At 39.1% G+C, this 18,461-nt stretch overlaps 1 protein-coding gene across 4 annotated transcripts in view; it reads left to right on the top strand.

Annotated features, from left to right (window-relative positions):
* Nucleotides 1-55: 55 nt before the first annotated feature.
* The window catches only part of ARID4B (AT-rich interaction domain 4B), a 107,093-nt gene continuing 88,687 nt past the window's right edge, over nucleotides 56-18,461 (top strand). For 3 of the 4 annotated variants that reach the window (XM_063124351.1, XM_063124354.1, XM_063124355.1), the window contains exons 1-2: nucleotides 56-314; nucleotides 1,436-1,498. In XM_063124351.1, coding sequence (XP_062980421.1) covers nucleotides 1,493-1,498 — 6 coding nt within the window. In that variant the 5' untranslated portion in view covers nucleotides 56-314; nucleotides 1,436-1,492. The remainder of the gene's footprint in view (nucleotides 315-1,435; nucleotides 1,499-18,461) is intronic. The other variant, XM_063124353.1, reaches the window with a different exon arrangement.

An 18,461-nucleotide genomic window follows, 5' to 3' on the forward strand; every position in this document is an offset into this window, starting at 1 on the left:
CGGGGAGAGGGCGGGCTTTGAGCTGTCAGTCACGCTTCGGATCTTGGGATGGGAGGGGAGTGAACAGCTTGGAGCGGAGCCGCTGCTGTCGCCGTCGCCACCGGGGTTCGGACGGGAGGGATTGGTCCCCGCTATTGCCGGGCGAGAGCCCTCGCCTGTCCCCAAAGCCAGGCGGACGATTGCTCGATAGTCGCAGGATTTTTGGCCCAGGAATCGGGTCCAGCGTTTGGAGGAGGCTCCATCCTCCTCGGGCCCCCCCGGAGGTTAGGGGGGGACCAGCGAGCGGGCGGGTGGGCGACAGCCGTGGAACAAAGGTAACGTTGCCCCGGGAAAGACCTTCGCGGCCCCCGTAGCCCTAAGTCGGTAATAAGGCTCCTCTGTGGAGGCTGAAGCTGTTTTCAGGGGCGATGAGCGAGAGAAAGAGAGAGGGGGGAGAAGGAAAGAAGCGCTTCTGGTTTGTTGTTTTTCTCCTTGTTGAGGCTGCGGCGGGACTCGCCGATTCCCCCCCCCCGAATTCGAAATCTTCGGGTCTCGGAGGGGGGAAGTAGGGAGTCCTGGAGCCTCCTGTGGAGGACGAGTTAGAGGGAAGGCGCCCCGTGTTTCTGCCTAATGACCGCCGTCTTCCTCGATCGCTGACCAGCTCCGACCAGGGAGCTGCGGCTGTTGCTGAAACTCCTGCCGCGGAGTCAGCGTTTGAGGGGGGAAGCAGAGCGAGCGAGCGAAAGAGAGACAGGTTGCTGGGAAGATCCGGGGAGCTGCAGCTCTTAACACGGGATGAAGAGGAGAAGGACGACGAGGATGATGAGGAGAGCTGCCTGTCGAGCCGCCCCCATCTTCGCTCCTTGTCCTAGTACAATGGAGAAGCCTCCCCACCCGCAGGGAAGTGTGTGTGTGTGTGTGTCTGCGCGCGTGTCTGCATGGACGGGAAAGCGCCTCGGTCCAGGCTGGACGCCCCGCAACCTGTCTCTCTTCCCCCCCCCCCCCCTTCTCAGCTTCCATTTACTTGGGGGGTTGGAGCCACTCCCAGTGAAGCGAAGGGCTTGTTCCTTCTCAGGCGGTACCCGAAGAGAGGTTGCAAGGAGGGGAGCTGTGGAAAGCGGAGGGGGGTTGTTAAGAAGCGGTTGTTGTTGTGGCAAGTTTCTCCGCTGACAGAAATGGCGTCAAAGGCAGCGAGTGAGGGGGAAGCCAAGCCGCGGTGTGTGAGGCTCGGAGAGGAAGCGGCTGTGATAGCAGAAGCGGCGAGGTGGTGGCGGCGGCGGCGGCGGAGAAAAGGGGGTCTGTGTAGAGGGAATGAGAGAGGTAGGCTGAGCTGGGGGGTATCTTGGGAACAGAGGAGAAGCTCCTGCAGAATTCCACCCCCTCCCCACACTAGCAAGAGCGCGCCCCGGTGGAAAGGGGGTGGTGCGGTGGCTGAGTGCTTTGTTTTAAATTTCAGGTCCAGACTCGGCAGCTCAACCTCTTTCGGGTTTTTCTACTGCAGCCTGAGTTCATCATGAAGGTAAACCACTTATGGGTAGGGAGGGGGAGGGGGGAATGGGGAGCCGCGGAGGGTTATGTCCGCCCTAGCTTCGCTCCCTAGTTGTGAGGGCTGGAGCGGTTTCCAAATCCAAACTGCGGGCTGTTCTTTCAGCTTACACGAAGGCTTGTGTGTTGGTTTGTTTTTCGTATTCACTTGTGATGCCAGTGCTGAAGGCATAATATAAATCCAGTGTGCTGGAGTATTTTTTCTTCAACACCCTTTCAAAGGGAACGAGGACATGGCTGCCTGGGCCAGCCTTGGTAGTTTGGTGGAGGAATAGGGGGGGCATTTTCTCTCACTGGGAAAGTACGAAGTGGGGGCGGGGGAGCTTTCTTAAGCAGTTGTGTTTTTGTCTGTTGAAGTTAAAGGATAGATTTAATTCACTTTCCCTTCATGGGAGTCCTATTAAATTAATATTTCTGAGCTGCTGGAAGTGCCTTTATAGTGGAGAAGACTGCAGCAAAAATACTGCTGCAAGATGCAGAAAGGTTTTTTTAAACAGCTTTTCACGATTGGATGCAGTGAGTAGTTACATGGCATGTGCCTGTTTACTGAAAGGCACTGACAGCTGGTGGTCTGTGTCTTAAAGCAAATGTGATGGAAGAAATATTAATACTGTGTTTCTTATTTTTAAACATGTAATGACCATGAACACAGAACCTGGTGTAGAATATTATCTAAACATCCAGACAAATCAAAGGCTTCTTGTACTGTGATAAATTTGGTGTTCAGGCTTTATAAAACCTGTTAAAGGCATTTCCTGAATAACTGAAAATGGAACATTGAAAAGCACTTGAATTATATGTACTGTCTACCATCTTTGTTATTAAATATTGTAAGCTACTTCATCTGTCGTGTAAGGCCTTTCTTCAGGGATGTGGATAGCTACAATTATACATCAGCTGTGCTGGAAACAGTAGGAATAACATAAAATCAAATATTTCATACAATTAAGTGGGTAGTTAGTAAATAAGCTCCATTGTGAGTCTTTTCTCTTTTGATTAAATGATTGCTCTTTCTCAAAGAATAACTAGTGAGTGAAGTACTGCATCAAAATCTGTTTTTTATACAGTTTCTTTGTGATAAGTGAAAAAGTAGTTTTTTCCCCAGTCCCAGTGAGTGCTCATTTAAAAATATATATAGATGTCATTCTCCTTGTGTATATCTGCAAATTCTGGACTTATTTAGAATGAAGGATTAATCATGGCCAGATACTATGATTACAGAAATACCTATATACTTCTGTAGTATGTAGCCATGCCATTCTGAAGTTGTTGTTGTGAATAGGATGTATTATTATGCTGTTTTTGCTCTGTGAAAACTTGTGTTGTATGTAGTAAATACTTTTGAATGAAAGTGCTGGGTATCTTTCCCTTTTTTTTGTTTAGTTCTTATGATATATCCATGAAATGAAAATTCAGTCTGCTTTATACTTCAGAAATGCTTGTTCTCAACCATTTAGTATATTAGTACCATAAAATCCTATTTTTAACTCCTGTTAAGGTGCAATCCTTTGCATGTTTAGACAGAAAAAGGTCCTACAACTTCCAGTGTTCCCCAGCCAACTATGATTGCTGTAGGACTTCTTTCTGACTAAACACGCATAGGATTATACCTTTAATCTTGGAAATTACTTTTACAGCCTTATTCTATGCATGTTAACTTTGTTTGCAATGACCAATGAACATAAAACTTGCTTGACTATACATGCTTACTCATAAATTTCCAGGAGGCTTAATCCCCAATAAGTGTTCATAAGTGATAAATAAAATAGATCAGTCACTTATAAAGGGGGTTAGATATTTTAAGGAAAATCATGCCAGAAACTTGCTATTGGGATAATGCCCACTTTGCTTCTTCCTAGATTGTTGGACAGATTAACTGCTTAGAGGTTGCAAAAAATATTTTCTTTTGTGAATGTTCAATCTTGGCTAAAACAAGAGGGCATAAACTTTTGCTTCTCCAAATATGTGTTGCTTTCAAAAGCTAGCATCCTCACTGCAGAAAGCCTTGGTTACTCATAGCTGTGATACAGGGGAAAAGAGAGAGTATAGTTTATACATTCTCTATACTTAGTTAGCACTGAAGAGAGGATAATTCCACATGTTCTGCTCCAGACCTCATTCTGCTGAATGTCTAGGCTTTGAGTAATAGCTGGGATACATGTGCACAGGAGGAAAAATGAGCATGGCTTTTCAGAAGCTCAGCCTGCTGTGACTCATCAAGATGTTCCTTTTTGTCCAGTACTGTGGAAGGAGTTATTCTCTAGGCTCTTCATTATGCCCTCTGCTGCCCTTTCTTCTATTGCACCTTGGCTTTTATTTGTAAATGACTAATATAAATTATTGTTTAAAACCTTTGCTCTAAACTTCTAGAAAAGAACATAATACTTTGCTTCATATTAAGAAGTGTGTTATAGTATATCCATAATACTGTAAGGATAATGCTATTCAAGATAATAAGACAGCAAGCAAGCTTTCTTTTTCTAGTAAAGTAATTTTTTACTAGAGCGAACCTGATCTGTAAAGTGATGTGGAAGGTAGTGCTTATACAGATGAGAATAAGCAATGAAAATTTTAATTAGTGAAGTGAACTCTACAGACTCACTTATGTGGGAATGAAATTAATTATAGAACAATGGCTTGAGCTCTGACTGATGGGCATACTGGTTGTTCCCTCCAGTGAAGCAGGCAGTGTTTTCTTAGTAGTTCATGTTCAAGGCTATCAGTCTGTAAGCTCAATTTTTGTTCCCAGCTTGCCATTTTTCTTTTTGGGTGTTTGAACTTGTACAAATGATACTTTTGTGCTATAGTCCGTTATCAGCAACCTGTGGATATATATAATTTCTCTCCTGAAATTGAGCACTCTTGGATGTAAGCATCATAAAGTGTATAAAACAAGCTTTACTTTGCTTTTTATAATTTAGTAATCTGGCTTTATTATTACAATGCATTGATACTTCCTAGTGAATTGAAGGTCAGTTAGTTCCTTTGTGTAAATGATTATATGGCATAGAAACTAAAAAATTCTGTAGTTGTGATAATCTAAAAATCCTGAAGTATTGGAATTTTAGGTGTTAAATAAGTCTTTTCCCACTTTAATCATATAATACTTATAATAATTAGAGGTCGTTTAGCACAGTATGCCAGTTTGAACAGCTTAGTAATTTGTGTGATATAGGAATTATTTCTGATTTCCATGTCCTCACAAATTGTTAACTGTACAAATTTTTAAGAATACTTCAATAGATTAAAGAATTATTTCCTTTGTTGATGAACATGTGAAATTCACTTGCCTAATGCCAAATTTATCTTCCAGTATAGGAGGTAGTTGATCTAAGCAGCATTACATCATTGCTCTTTTTGTCAAATTGTTATTTATGTTCTGTATGTGCAGGTATGTAGGATAAAACTGATACCGTTTAAAATAGTTGAATTTGTACTTGATGCCTCTTTAACTGGCTAACTGTCTTTTATGCTCCATAATATGCTCCATCTGCCTTTAGAAAATATTAGAAAATAAAGCCTCCAAATGTATATATGCACTTGCTCCTGATTAAAATGCAATCTATTTAAAATATAGGGATAAACAATAAAAAGATGTATTGATGAAAAAATAATGTTTCAAAGTTGTTGTTATCATGTTTAAACCAGGAAATGTTAAACTGCAGTTCTTCATTTTGGGGATGTAGTGGTAAAGCTTAGCAGTTTTTAGAATCCCGTAACAAATTATAAGGTAAAGTGATAAAATTATAAGAGTTGCTTCACACATGATGGATTTCTTTCATGGGTATTACTTCTTTTGTAGGGAATTATGGGCGAAATCCAACGTTGCATGAGTAGACTTCAGTTCATGCAACAGGGCTTTCCTCTCCCTTTCTCCCGTCTGCAGCCTCCTGTGCCCACCCAAAATCTGTGTATGTCCCCACCAACCCTCTGGAGCAGATTTTGAGGGTGCATAGAAAGCTGCAGTGGGAGGGGAAAACTTTTCTGTGGGACAAGGGTTACTTGAATATAACTCTGTATGTATGATGTAATACACTATCATGTGACCAATACAAATGTGTCAATTGAGCCATGTTAGTAAAAAGTCTCAACTGGCAGTGAATTCATGCAAACTGCATGTGTTGTAAGGTGCATTGGCCATGTGTAACATAGAAGTAAAGATGGAAATTAGTTGCATGATTTTATCTGTACGCTGCCCTGAAACCCTTGTGATATAGGGCAGGATACAAATGTTTTAATAAATAATTTAATAAAGATCTTTAGGCCTGATTATGAAGAGGGCATGCTAACTCTCATTCTATATATCTGTCATCCTCCCCATTCCCATTTTCCTAATGATGCCCCCTCCCATTACTGATGCACTCATAAGTCTTGTACTTGCTTTGACTAAGGAGCTGTAATTCTTTTCAGGGTTGTCTTTTGTAATTTCAGTCATTTGTGGTGGAGTTTCTATACAAATGGCCTGAAGTGAAATAGTATATTTAGTGGCTTTAACTTTCCCAGTGCAGCATGCATTGGTTGAAAGCTCAATTGTTCTTGCAGATAATGTGCCATAAGCTAGTTAAGAATTTAGTAATGTTGCACTTTTCTAGCCAGCTCTGTAGAAGCAAATAGAGTTAGGAGAGGAATGCTTTCAGGAGCACAGAAGTTAGAAGTAAGTTAAAGAGGGAAGAAAGGAAGTGCTTATGGGATGTTTATCTCTAGAAATGATAGTTACGGTAGGTTGTGAAAATAGATTTATTGAAAGAAACACTTGCTTACATACCCTTTCTAATCTGCCATTGGTCTTTTCTTTTTCTTTTTCCCTTTTCCTCATTCTTACATAACTTTAATGCAGTAACCAAAACAAGTACTTATAAAGTAACCCACAGTAAACTTTGTATAAGGTCTAATGAACATATTATGGCATATTTTTGTGGACTACAATTTAGTTCATCAAATGCCTGAAGTGTTATCCACAGTTGGGAAGTGCCAGTGTGTGTGTGTGTTTGTGTGTGCGCGCACATTTTTTGCTAAACGGTGTGCTTAGATGGCAACAAAATTCAAAAAATAGTCTGGCAATTGAATTAAAGCTTACTGTTATGCAAAATAGGCACAGTGACAGTGTTTACATTTAAACTTTAATTGAATTGTTACAGACTACTTTTTGCACTTCATTGCTCTCTATGCTCACCTTTTGGGAGTGGGGAAAGGGGAATCTTCTACATCCCTTTGTAAGTATACTTGTCAAATGAGGATAACTGTAGCCCATAAAATCTTATGCCATAATACATTTGTTAATCTTTAAGGTGCTATAAGACTCTGTTGTTTTTGGCTGGACAGACTAACATGGCTATTTCTTTGTGAATTTATGACCTCTTTAATTTTAAGAATAATCTAAATCAAGGATTAGATATCTGATAAAACTTTAGGAAATTATGATGAATAAACTTTTGAAATATTTTTGTATAGTTTGTTTACTGTCCGGTGTCCAGAAATCTTGGATTGGCTTAGTAGCCAATTGACTATTTGTGCTTGATACCACCATGCAAAAGGTGCAAGTAGTACCTTGGCTGCTGTTGCCTTGTATATATATATATATATGTAAAAAAAATGGAAAGAGAAAGAAACCCTTCTCCATGGAGGAAAGGAGCGATTTTATTCTCAGTCATGCTGGGATTTTGTAAGCAGTGGTGGTAGTAGTAAGGCACTGAAAGGCTTGTAACAAGATCCAAACTCACAGGCAACATACCACCCTTCCTTTCCTCACCAGAGTTCTTCATAGTGAGATGGGTTGACCCACCCAATATGGTTATACTTGACTAGTGAGTTTGGACAACATGATAATCAAGAATGGAGTAATAATCAAGTCAACAGTTGTTTATCCAGGGGGTACTCCCCACACGACATAATAATCAACCATGGTATGGATTAGGATCAGAGTTGACTTGACTATTAGTTCACACTGAGTTGACTCACTCATACTCCCCTCTCTTCCTTGCTCAGTCCTCCTGCTAGTATCCCATCAGCCATTGCTGCCAAAAATATATCCTGCCAGCTGGACTAGAGTGGCATCTGTGGCTTTGACTTCTCTTGCCTTGTGACACTGTGGCTGACAAAATAACCAATGACTGAGGAAATACCCAACGGTGCCCTCAACATGACACAATAACCAATGGTGGTTCAAACAGCCAATTCTGCACAGTGTTGGTTATTTCAGCCAAATAACCAATTGTTGGTTAAAAAACTTCCACCACACAACCCAGTAACTCATGATGGGTTAAGTAACCAACTGCCAATTATTTAAACCACCATTGGTTATCATGTTGTCCAAACCCAGAAATTATTTTATGTTTATAACATTTCTATAAACTGCTTTGATACCCTACTGGAAAGTGGTATATAGATCTATGTAAAAAATAAACAAATAAATAGTGGCTTCTCTCTGATCCTACTTGGGCAGAGGTAGCCAGTTATTCATGGCCTGGTAACAACTTCTTTTGATTATTGCAAATAAACCAGTGTGATATATGGGGCTGCACTTTAAAATGGTCTAGAAACTTCAACTAGTCCAAAACAGTGTAGTTGGATCCTTAATGGGGACTGTCTGGTACAATTATATTATGCCAGTACTTTGCCATCTGCAGTACTTTCCAGTCATTTTCTGTGCCTAGATACTGGTTTTAACCTTTAAAGCACTAAATGGCTTGGGGCCAGGTGACATGAAGGAGTGTCTCCTTCCATATTTACCTAGCCAGATCCAAAAGTCATCATCTGAGGTTTTCATCCATGTGCCCTTGGCAAATGAGGCAGGTGGCTACAAGAAAGAGGGCCTTTTCAGTGGTGGTACTCGCTCTGTGAAACATGTTGCCCAGGGAGGCTTGCCTGGCACTTACATTATGATATCTTCAGTGCCAGGTGAAGACCTTTTTATTTACCCAAATATTCGAGGAACTGTTTTTAGTTCCTTTAGGTCTTTGCACTGTTTTATCCCTGCTGCTGGTTTTATTTTTTTAATATGCTGTCCTTGTTTCATAGGCATCCTGTGTTTTTAATTTACCTGTTCATCACCCAGAAAACGTTAGTTATTGTGCACTTTGAAATTATATATAATTATTTTTAAAATTTCTCCCTTGTCCCCAGACACAGGAAAAAATGAGATTTACATTAGTCATGACAAACATTGGATAGAACTCAGAATCATCATCAGCAGCAAAGTGCTGTTGGCACATCCTGAAAAAGTTCAGTTGGAAATTTGGGTGCAGAGGGAAAGGGAGGTTGTCCTGTGACCTGGATTTTGTTGGAAGTGCAGGGTTCCTCACTAGAGGGGAACAGAGGCTTACCATGAACAAGCAGACAAATGAATTTATGGAACCCTATTTACAATCAGGAAATTGATCGCTAATTAGCTGTTGCAATTATGTTTGCCTTAGAAGGTCAAGTAATAATGAGTTTAGTTTGCAAGAATGTGATTTGTTAACCTTTATTTTAAAACTTCTGGATAGTTAAATGATTGGCTAGAGGAGTTGCAACATGTTATTCATGTAGGAATTTACAGAAAGCACTAACATGAACGAGACACCAGGAAGAAGATCTGTGTTCTTAGCCCCAGTATAATAAGAAACACTTGTGTTAAGGTGTGTGTTTTAGAGAGCTTGATCATTCAAATTAGACATTCATTTTTTGTGATACCATGGCATACTACTTTTGGATGACTAGGTTATTGGTATGAGAATCTAGAGTAAGAGATGCAATAGTTACCTTAAGATATATGTGTGATTTTAAATAAAATGACAGATTGGTGCAAAATATGCAAAGCCAAGAAAATCTTTTCTGTCTTTACACTCTGTCTGGACAGTGATGTGATACCCTGGGCACTTTTTATTGTCCGTTCTCCTAGGGTAAAGCAACTGAACTTGAATCTGGATGAAGCCATCATTGCATATTCATGTTCTCATGAAGCATTTTTTTCCTTCCCTGGGGTAGTTCAGAACATATAAAGATCTTGCAGAACTATTTATTTAGATTGTTTCTAAACAAGCCTACATCTAATGAATTCCAGGTTGATGTACAATAAACATAAAAACATTTAAATAAAATGCAAATACAATAAAACAATATCCTTCATAACAGTTACGAACTAAAAGACATAAAAAAAGACTTTTAAAAAACAACAAGCAGTTTATATATTCTGGGGAGTGGTCTAAAGGAATCCATTGTTCCTGGTTTTTCACTAATCAATTCTTTCCCTGTCCCGCGCAAATCATCACTGGGTCCTTCTACTGGAATTCAGCATTATGTATGTAACTAGTGCTAACTGTGGCCAAGTGAATCAGAGTATACTCCTAAACCTACCATTGTTTTAATCAGGTCTCTCAAATTGATTTTAGTATTATGTATGAACTTCTCTATCATAGAACCATAGTTGGAAGGGGCCTATAAGGCCATTGAGTCCAAATTTAACAAGAGTCATATAGAACACCGAACCTGGGTTGAAGGAATAGGAGAAAGTGCTTATTATCTTTTGGCATGATTGTTTATTTATTGCATTTATATCCCATTTTTCCTCTAAGGAGCTCAGTGTGGTGTACAGTCCTCTCCCATTATTTTATCCTCACAACAACTGTGAGGCAGGCTAGGGTGAGAGTTGGTGATAGGCTGAAGTGAGCTTCATGGCCAAGCGGGGGATTTAAACCTGGGTCTCCCCAGTCCTAGTCCAGTATTGTATCTGAATCAGGCTTATTTTATTTATTACATTTCTAATAAAAGCCTAATAGTTGAGGCTCTCTGTTTTGTGTGTGTGAATTAATAAAAATGAATGTATTGTAGAAACTTTGTATTGCTGTAGAGCCTTTATAGTATTTTGAGGTAAGATGAATGGTCCTCTTGAAATTGGGATTGAGGATCTCTGGAATTTGTCTGCACTTGTTGCCTTGTAAGTCTAGATAAGGAACAGCTTCCTTCTCATCTTTTCTTTTGCTTATAAAATAAGTGCTGGTTGTTCAAGGCTCTGCAGGGTTGGCTACCTCTCAGTGCTTGATGAAGTTTCCTGACCTAAAATCAGGGTCACTGCCTTGTAGTTATGACTCGCCTCTCACTTCTGTTTTGCTTAAGCAGAACATAAGGATTTTCTCAGTAAGCATGAAGAGTATCCTAGCATTCTCACTCTGCAAATGGCCAGTAACAGACACATAGCTACTAGGGAGTTATCCAGTCATATCCTGCTGCTGGCAGTAAGTGTCTTCAATTAATGAAGAGACAAAGAAATGCCTCAAGGGTCTAGTTGGAATCTGGTCCTTGATGTGTTCATAATTAATTAACAGTGTAGTAATATAGTATAGGAAGTGGTATAGAATTATTAGTGATATGTTTATCATTATATGTTACTAAAAGGAAGAGATGATGAAGAATCTCCTAACAATTTATTTATTTTAAATTAGTACTTCACTGGAAATATTGAAAACAGGAATAAAATTTCAAGTCCCTGACTGCTACAGGTCAGGTTAGGATGGCCAGATGCAAAAGAGGACAGGATTCCAGCAACAGTTGTGTAGAAGACAGAATTCCACCCGGTGTGGAATTCAAGTTATGTCCATTCAATAATGGGCTCAAGTTAAAGGAAGCCAGACTCCAGCTGGACATCAGGAAAAACTTCCTGACTGTTAGAGCAGTGCGACAATGGAATCAATTACCTAGGGAGGTTGTGGGCTCTCCCACACTAGAGGCCTTCAAGAGGCAGCTGGACAAGCATCTGTCGGGGATGCTTTAGGATGGATTCCTGCATTGAGCAGGGGGTTGGATTCGATGGCCTTGTAGGCCCCTGCCAACTCTGCTATTCTATGATTCTATGAACTTAATTATAAACTACTCTTGCTGAAATTCCCTCTTGACCACAATTATACAAGGTGTAGGTATCCTATTCTCTTTTGTGTATGGCCATCCTAGGTCGATTATCTCCGGAAAGGATAACATTGGTGTGCAGGAGCGTGTTTTTGTGGTGTAAACATTGGAGCTGTATAGGTGGTAAATAAATGGTGCAAGAATAGTTGGGAGACAACTGGGCAAACTTAATTAAGTTTCTGTGTTGGAGGAGTGAGAACATTTGTAAGTGTATAAGAGGGGAATAGTTACATAAACTTGCAAATCAGTTTTCATGTAATGGTAAGTCATAATGTAAGTTTATATGCTTGTGTGAAGCACCGGGCTTGACTGGTCTCCTCCACCTCCTCCCACGTAGATGGGAGGGAGCATAAACCAGAATTTAATTTTACTTTAGCAGATTCCTGGCTTGTCATTTCTTGCAGAACAGGAATTGGGGTTTAAAATAAACTCTAGTTAGTTGCCAAACAGGCCAACAATAAACTTGGGGTTGCTTTGTTGGCAAACTAGACTTTATTTTAAGCCACAATTCCAGCTTTGTGCATAGTGATAAAAAAAAATCTAAAGCAAAACTGAAGCCCAGTTTATTCCTTTCAGTTTCTTGGGGGAGGAGACAGGAGATGTTGCACTTGAATCCAGCGCTTTGTGCAGATGCATTCCAGCTTTTGCATGTAACCCTAAATTATAGCTTGCCATTACGTGTGAACTGATTCACATGTTTATATAATTGTACCGTTCTTATACACTTAGTGCATCTTCTCACACTACCACTAAATTGTGGTTTGATGTTATGTGTGAATGCAACCAGTGCTGTATATTTACTTTCACTCTTGGAACAATCGAAGCCAAGGATATTGTGGTGAGCTTTTAGTTGGTTGATAGAAAGAGAAATTTAATTTTAGATTAATCTGAACAAGGAATGTAAGAAAATAAATAAGGGGTTGTATCCAGTGTTTATCCTACTTAGAGCAAACCCATTGAAAAAATGGGATTTAAGTTAATTATGACAAGCTTAAGTCCCATGCATGGAGGTGGCCAGAGTTCATTTGTGTTAGTAGTTCTATGAACTATATTTAGTTTTTACATGTCTATACAAGTGTACAAATTAAGTACAGAAGAGCATAATAAAAAATATGTCTCAGAAGGATGAATAAGTACTTAAAAGTTTATTGAAAGCCTGTGGTAGTCAGGGAGTAGTAAAAGGTTGAAATTTGATGAGTAGAATTTTTATTGACCTTGTTTTACAATTTGAAATAACTTTCTCTTGCTTGCTTGCTTCTTATTTTATTTATTTATTTATTTATTTATTTATTACATTTATATACCGCCCCACAGCCGAAGCTCTCTGGGCGGTTCACAAAAGTTAAAAGGATGAAAAATGTTTTGTTCTTGGGGTGAGAAGAGCAGGTGCAAAATTGCATACCTCCGCTCCACCAAAACATAACATGGATCTTAATTTATGAAGTAATTTACTCTTAATACATGCCTGCCTAAAATATCAGCTAATATTATTTGTTAGATAAGATGATTTTCAGTTAAGGCTGGATCTTGGTACCCATAGCTTTTGACTGACAGATTGTTTCAAAGTTTTGGGGAGTTTCGGTGTAAGAATGGTTGTTCCTGCTATCTAATTATGCTTATTATTGCTGTAATATAAGAGCTAAATTTCATGGGCTTCATAGTTTCTGTAGTCACCCTTCCAAGGCAGGCTTTGATCTGGTGCTGGGAGGTAGGCAATTATGGCACCTCCAGCATTTCAGGGGGAGTGCCATAGAATTGTGGGGGATATGACTCAGTGGTAGAGAACATGCTTTGCATTTAGACTGGACAAGTAAATGGTACTGGTGTAGATGACCAATGGGCTGACAGTATAATGCTGCTTATGTTTGCGTTAAAGTAGTGTTTATGTTCATATACATGAGGCTGGGAAAGTGGGGACTCGAAACGCACCTGTTAGGCAGCTGTGTGACTTTGTTGCCCTTGTCTATTCGGTGTTGTGGCAGTGCTCCTGGTTAGGCTTGATGCTTTATCGTTGTTCTCTGTCCCCAAGCCCCACCATAGTTCTGTGAGTTGGAGGCTGCTGTGGCATGACTTGAGCTTCTCTACATAGGAACAAAGAAAACAAGCTTGCATGACGTGAGGATAGTGAATGAACCAAAATGGCTTGTTAACTGCCCCTGCATGTGCTGGCTGACTTCTGTAAATACCTTCACCAGATGCGGGTTGTTGTGATGTTCAAACCTGGTTTGGGGGCTAACAGACCAGCAAGAGTTCATGGTCTGTTAATCACCTCAGCCACCCACCCTCAACATGTTCAGATGTCTTAAACTGCACCCAGCAAGGTTAATTTGAGAAATCAGCTGGGATCAAGCCATGAGGTAGGTTATCAAGCCACAGTGGCTTATTAATCATCCTTGTGTTGTGCAAACTGCCAGGGTCAGACCTTTGGTCCATCTAGGCCAGCATTGTTAACAATGACTGATAATGACTCTCCAGGGTTTCAGGCAGGATTCTTTCCTAGCCCTACCTGGAGATGCTGGAAATTAAACCTGGGATGTTTTACTTGTAAGATGTATGCTCTCCCACTGAGCCACAGCCCTTGAAATTCTACTGGAAGGAAAATGAAAGATCCCTTCTCTGTGTGTGGTTCTCTGCTTTGTTTTGACTGGCTCTTGACTAGGTGTAATGTTATCCATCAACCTTTAACTTTTTTATACTGTTTTATTCCTATGTTCACCGTTCCAGAATCTATGTTAGATAAGGAGTGATATATAAATATTGTAAATAAACTCCCAGAATTCCTGACCATTGGCCATTTTGGCTGTGGTTAGTTGGAGTTGAAATTCAAAACATCTGGAGGGCACCAGGTTGGGGAAAGCTTTCCTAGATGAAGACAGTGATTGTCTTATTTATTTATTTATTACATTTCTATACCGCCTCATAGCCAAAGATCTCTGGCCAGTTCACAACAATTAAAACCATAAAATACAATATAAAAGTTCAAAACTACAGTATGAAATAAAAATAATAACCAAACAGAGCCCAGCAGCAATGCGAAGATTTAAAATACACTACCACATTTAAAGCAAAAACATCTGGGAAAATAAAAAGGTCTTCACCTGGCCATCACTGAAAAGAACAAAGTGTAGATCCCAAGCGAATCTCTTTGGTAAGCTCATTCCACATCCGGGGTGCCAAAACAGAAAAGCCTACCTCATTTCCCTTGATAGGAGCTCCCAGAGAAGGACAGCTGAAGATCCTTAGGGTCTGGGCAGATGTATATGAGAGGAAATGATCCTTCTTCTGCAATTGTATATTGCACATAGAGATGTGTTGTTATTCATCACTCGCATTTTCTGAAAAGAACATTGTCTTGGGGCAAGGTTTGTTTTTGTGTGAAATGACCACTCTCTTGACCCTTCTCTATTTATGTGAACTGTGCAAATTCTTGAGTGGTACAGCTGATTTGGAACAGTACATTATCAAGTTCCCAATGTTTCCTTATATTGTGTCAATGTGTTGTCTAAGGGTTTTAACTTTGTGTGGGACACTTGGACATATGTGAAAGCATGTCCAATCCAGGTTTTGTCAAGTCATTGGAGATAAAGTATGGCGAGCAAACAGGAGAAGTGAAGATGAGTTGAGTCCAGCCTTGTGATGTGATCTGCTGTGTCCCCCTGAAGTTTGCTTGCATCCTGTAACTTCTCTGTTTGGCCAGTGCTCAGTGGTGCTTGACAGGTTAAATCCTCATGGGAAATCCTGGGGGGGGGGGGGCAAGACTGATTGCAGGCATAAATCCTGAGGCATGGAATCCTATCCATCTCACATCCTCTACTCTAAAAGAGTTGGATTGTGCTCTGTAGTGGTTTACAGTAAACTAGATATTTTTCTAACAGAATGGGGGACTTCGCTTTTCTGCAGTGAAACATATAATAATCAGAAACCACTTTTCTTGCAAGCAAGTGGAGCTGTCTTTGATATAGATGGATGAATCTGTCTATTTTTGTACATGTCAGTTCTGTCTGTGTTTATTCATAAGCCAGTTCCATCCCATTGCTGTATTAATCTGTGTGTGTGTGTGTGTGGGAGGGCGGGAATAACATGAAAATGTATCTGTATTTTAACCATGAAATAAACATTCTAGGGCATTTTGTTAGGATTTTAAAATCCAAAACTGCATTGAAACATTTGGAGAAGAAATGGGAAGGATAACTGTTCCAATCTGCACATTAGTCCAGAATGTGCAGATCTTTTTGGTTCACTTCAAGTGAAGACTAAACAAAGTTCTCAGGCATCACTAGTCTCTGATAAATACGTGTGCTCTCTTTGGCATTGACTGGAGATGCAGCAACTGATATCTTTAACCTTTTTCTTTTGTGGCCCTTACGTATAGAATTCTCTCCGTTTTGGTATTTGTATTTGGCTGACCTCCTCTTTGCCCTCCTTTATTAAATTATTTTAAATTTTGAATTTCTTTTTGCATGTCACTCTTGGTTATTAGTTTTATTTGTTTGATTCTTTTTCATTGAATTCTTTTTGTTTGTTTGTTTTTGGGTTCTTATTAGATTCTCTTAAGTGCAAAGTTTTGTCCCCCAAGTCTCCTTCCTTTTACTTTGTGGTGTTATCTAGATTGTGAGCAGGGAGCTGTGCATCTTATTCATGCACAGTATCTAGTACATTTTAAGCAAGCCTGTTAAAACATATAATGAAGAAGCTGTCTGCCTTAAATCATATGCAGTCCCTCTGCAGTTATGGAGAAAGTCGACCTGAAATATTCTCAGGTTTCATTATTTTGCTATCAATATTTTATGCATTGGCTTATCCATTGTTCAACATTGTCTTTCTTATTACTACTATATGGCAAGATTCTTGTTAATATATAATGCGAAGTTTAATCCATTTTCCCAAATTAATTTTTACATTTTTCTGGAATTTGTTCATCCCAATCTTGATGCTTTTGTTCTACAAAGAATGTAATAGATTTTCAGGTTATGCAACTTTTCTAAAAGGATTTCATGTTTGGTTAACTGTCTTGCATGATTTGCCTTAACCAGGAAATTGGGCATTGTCTAATGTGATCTGTAGGTATTCAAAAACAAGTTACCTTGCAATTTCCTCTTTAATCTCCATGTTACCATTTGTCAAATCTTTGTATCTACCAGAGTTCCTTGGTTCTTTCAAAACCTACCCAAACAGAAATTAGGATTTCAATCTATTTAGAACTGTGTCACCTGAAATTACATGTGAGCATCCTGGATTCAAAGGTCTTTAATTTTACCCTAGATGTTTAGTAAAGCTTCTGATAAAATATGTTGTAAAGCAGATATGTAGGGAATACTTTAATGGTAAAGGAATACAGTCCTATTCTAACTCGATTCAGGGTTCACTTTTGCTTTAAGCAAGTATGTAATGCAACTCAAATTAAAAGCATAAGAGCATAAATATGAGACCGCTGTCTCCACTACTTTGTAGGGTTTTACTATGAATTACAGGTGGTGGTGGTGGAAAATAATGTTTATCATTATATACCATTCCTTAATTAGCACCTTTGAAGAGTTTTTGGAACCTTCTGGAATATAACTTTAGACCTGGCAAGAGATTCAGTTTGATTAGAAACCGGTCTCATCCATGTGTAATTTTATTTCAGTCTAGGAGATAAGATCCTCTTTCATATTTTAAAGTAAATGTGTAGAGGCATTTTTTTTTAAAAAAATGATACTTGGCTTTTAAATAAAAATATTATCTAACCTCCAAATTCAGAATTACATTTTTAAAGATTTTTATAACTGGTAACAGTTCAAAAATAATTAACTTTCATTTCAAATTCTTTATAAGATTTTAAAGGATTTGTGTAAACATATTGTCAGTGCTTATGCTGTCTTTATACATAGCTTTTGATACTATACTTTGATCTGTAAAGTGTTAAGAGATTCAATACATACCTTTGTCCAGTTCAAATTATTTGTGGTTTTATCTTCCCCTCCCCCACCCTGTACTTGCATACAATTGCTCCAAACACTCCCTCATGCACAAAGTTCCTTTATTCCCCCAAATAAATAAGAAATACTTCTTTTCCCTAGAATAAATTTCACTGTGCTCTTAAATTGCACAATTCCAGGAGATTACACCTATCCTTCAGTTAGTGGCATTGGTTCTTAAATTAGAAATAATTAGGTGAACACACATGTACAGAATTTTCAAATTCTACCAGTTCTTATCTGATGTACTACATTGAATAATTAAGGGGGGAATTGGTAAAACTCTCTGGAAACAATTTCAAGAATTATAAAATATATGTAAATACCCTGAAGGATCTTTCCAGGCACAAAAATAGCTCTCAATGCAGTTTTCAGAAAAAAGTAACATAAGATTAATATTGTCTGGCGGAAAAAAGTATTCTTAATACTTCATACATACAATATAGATTAATTTAAATTTGTTACTCCTACAAATGAAAATGAAGAGGCTGTTTTAGCAAGATACACTACATCCATTTTGGTTATATTTGTAGCTTTCAGACAACACATTACTTTCCTTTATAAGTGGGACTTTGCAAGATATACCAAACACCCTCCTGGCAGTAGGTTCACTTAAATCACTGGTCCACACCAAAGGAAAAAAATGTAGAGCTGACAATTCAGCACGCAAGTTGAGATTGTAGAGAGCTAGCTAGATGGATATATTTCCAAGTCAAGAGTCCTTTTAGTTAGGAAGAACACCTCAGTAAGCTCGGGTAAGGAAAAGATGATAGACCATCTGCAGAAATGATCTGCTGATCCTTTTCTTTGGTGATGTTGCCCATCGCTATTCCTTCTTGTTAGCCTACATCTGGGAAAATTTTACTTGTGAAGTAATTATAGCTGCTGTGTAATTTTAATTGGTGATTCTAGTTTTTATTTATTTTTTACTTTGTTAGCTACCTTGGTCATCTCTGGATGGGAAAGCAGGATATAAATTAACACATAATGGAGAGGTTTTTTGTGGATTATTGTAGGTAAATCAGTTGATCTCTCAGGAGTATTTGTTTTGCTCTCCACAGCTATTTTCTCTTTCCTTGTTCATATAGAAAGGCAGATTGT

Source organism: Elgaria multicarinata, chromosome 4, assembly GCF_023053635.1.
Source record: "Elgaria multicarinata webbii isolate HBS135686 ecotype San Diego chromosome 4, rElgMul1.1.pri, whole genome shotgun sequence".
In the NCBI taxonomy this organism is placed as follows: domain Eukaryota; kingdom Metazoa; phylum Chordata; class Lepidosauria; order Squamata; family Anguidae; genus Elgaria; species Elgaria multicarinata.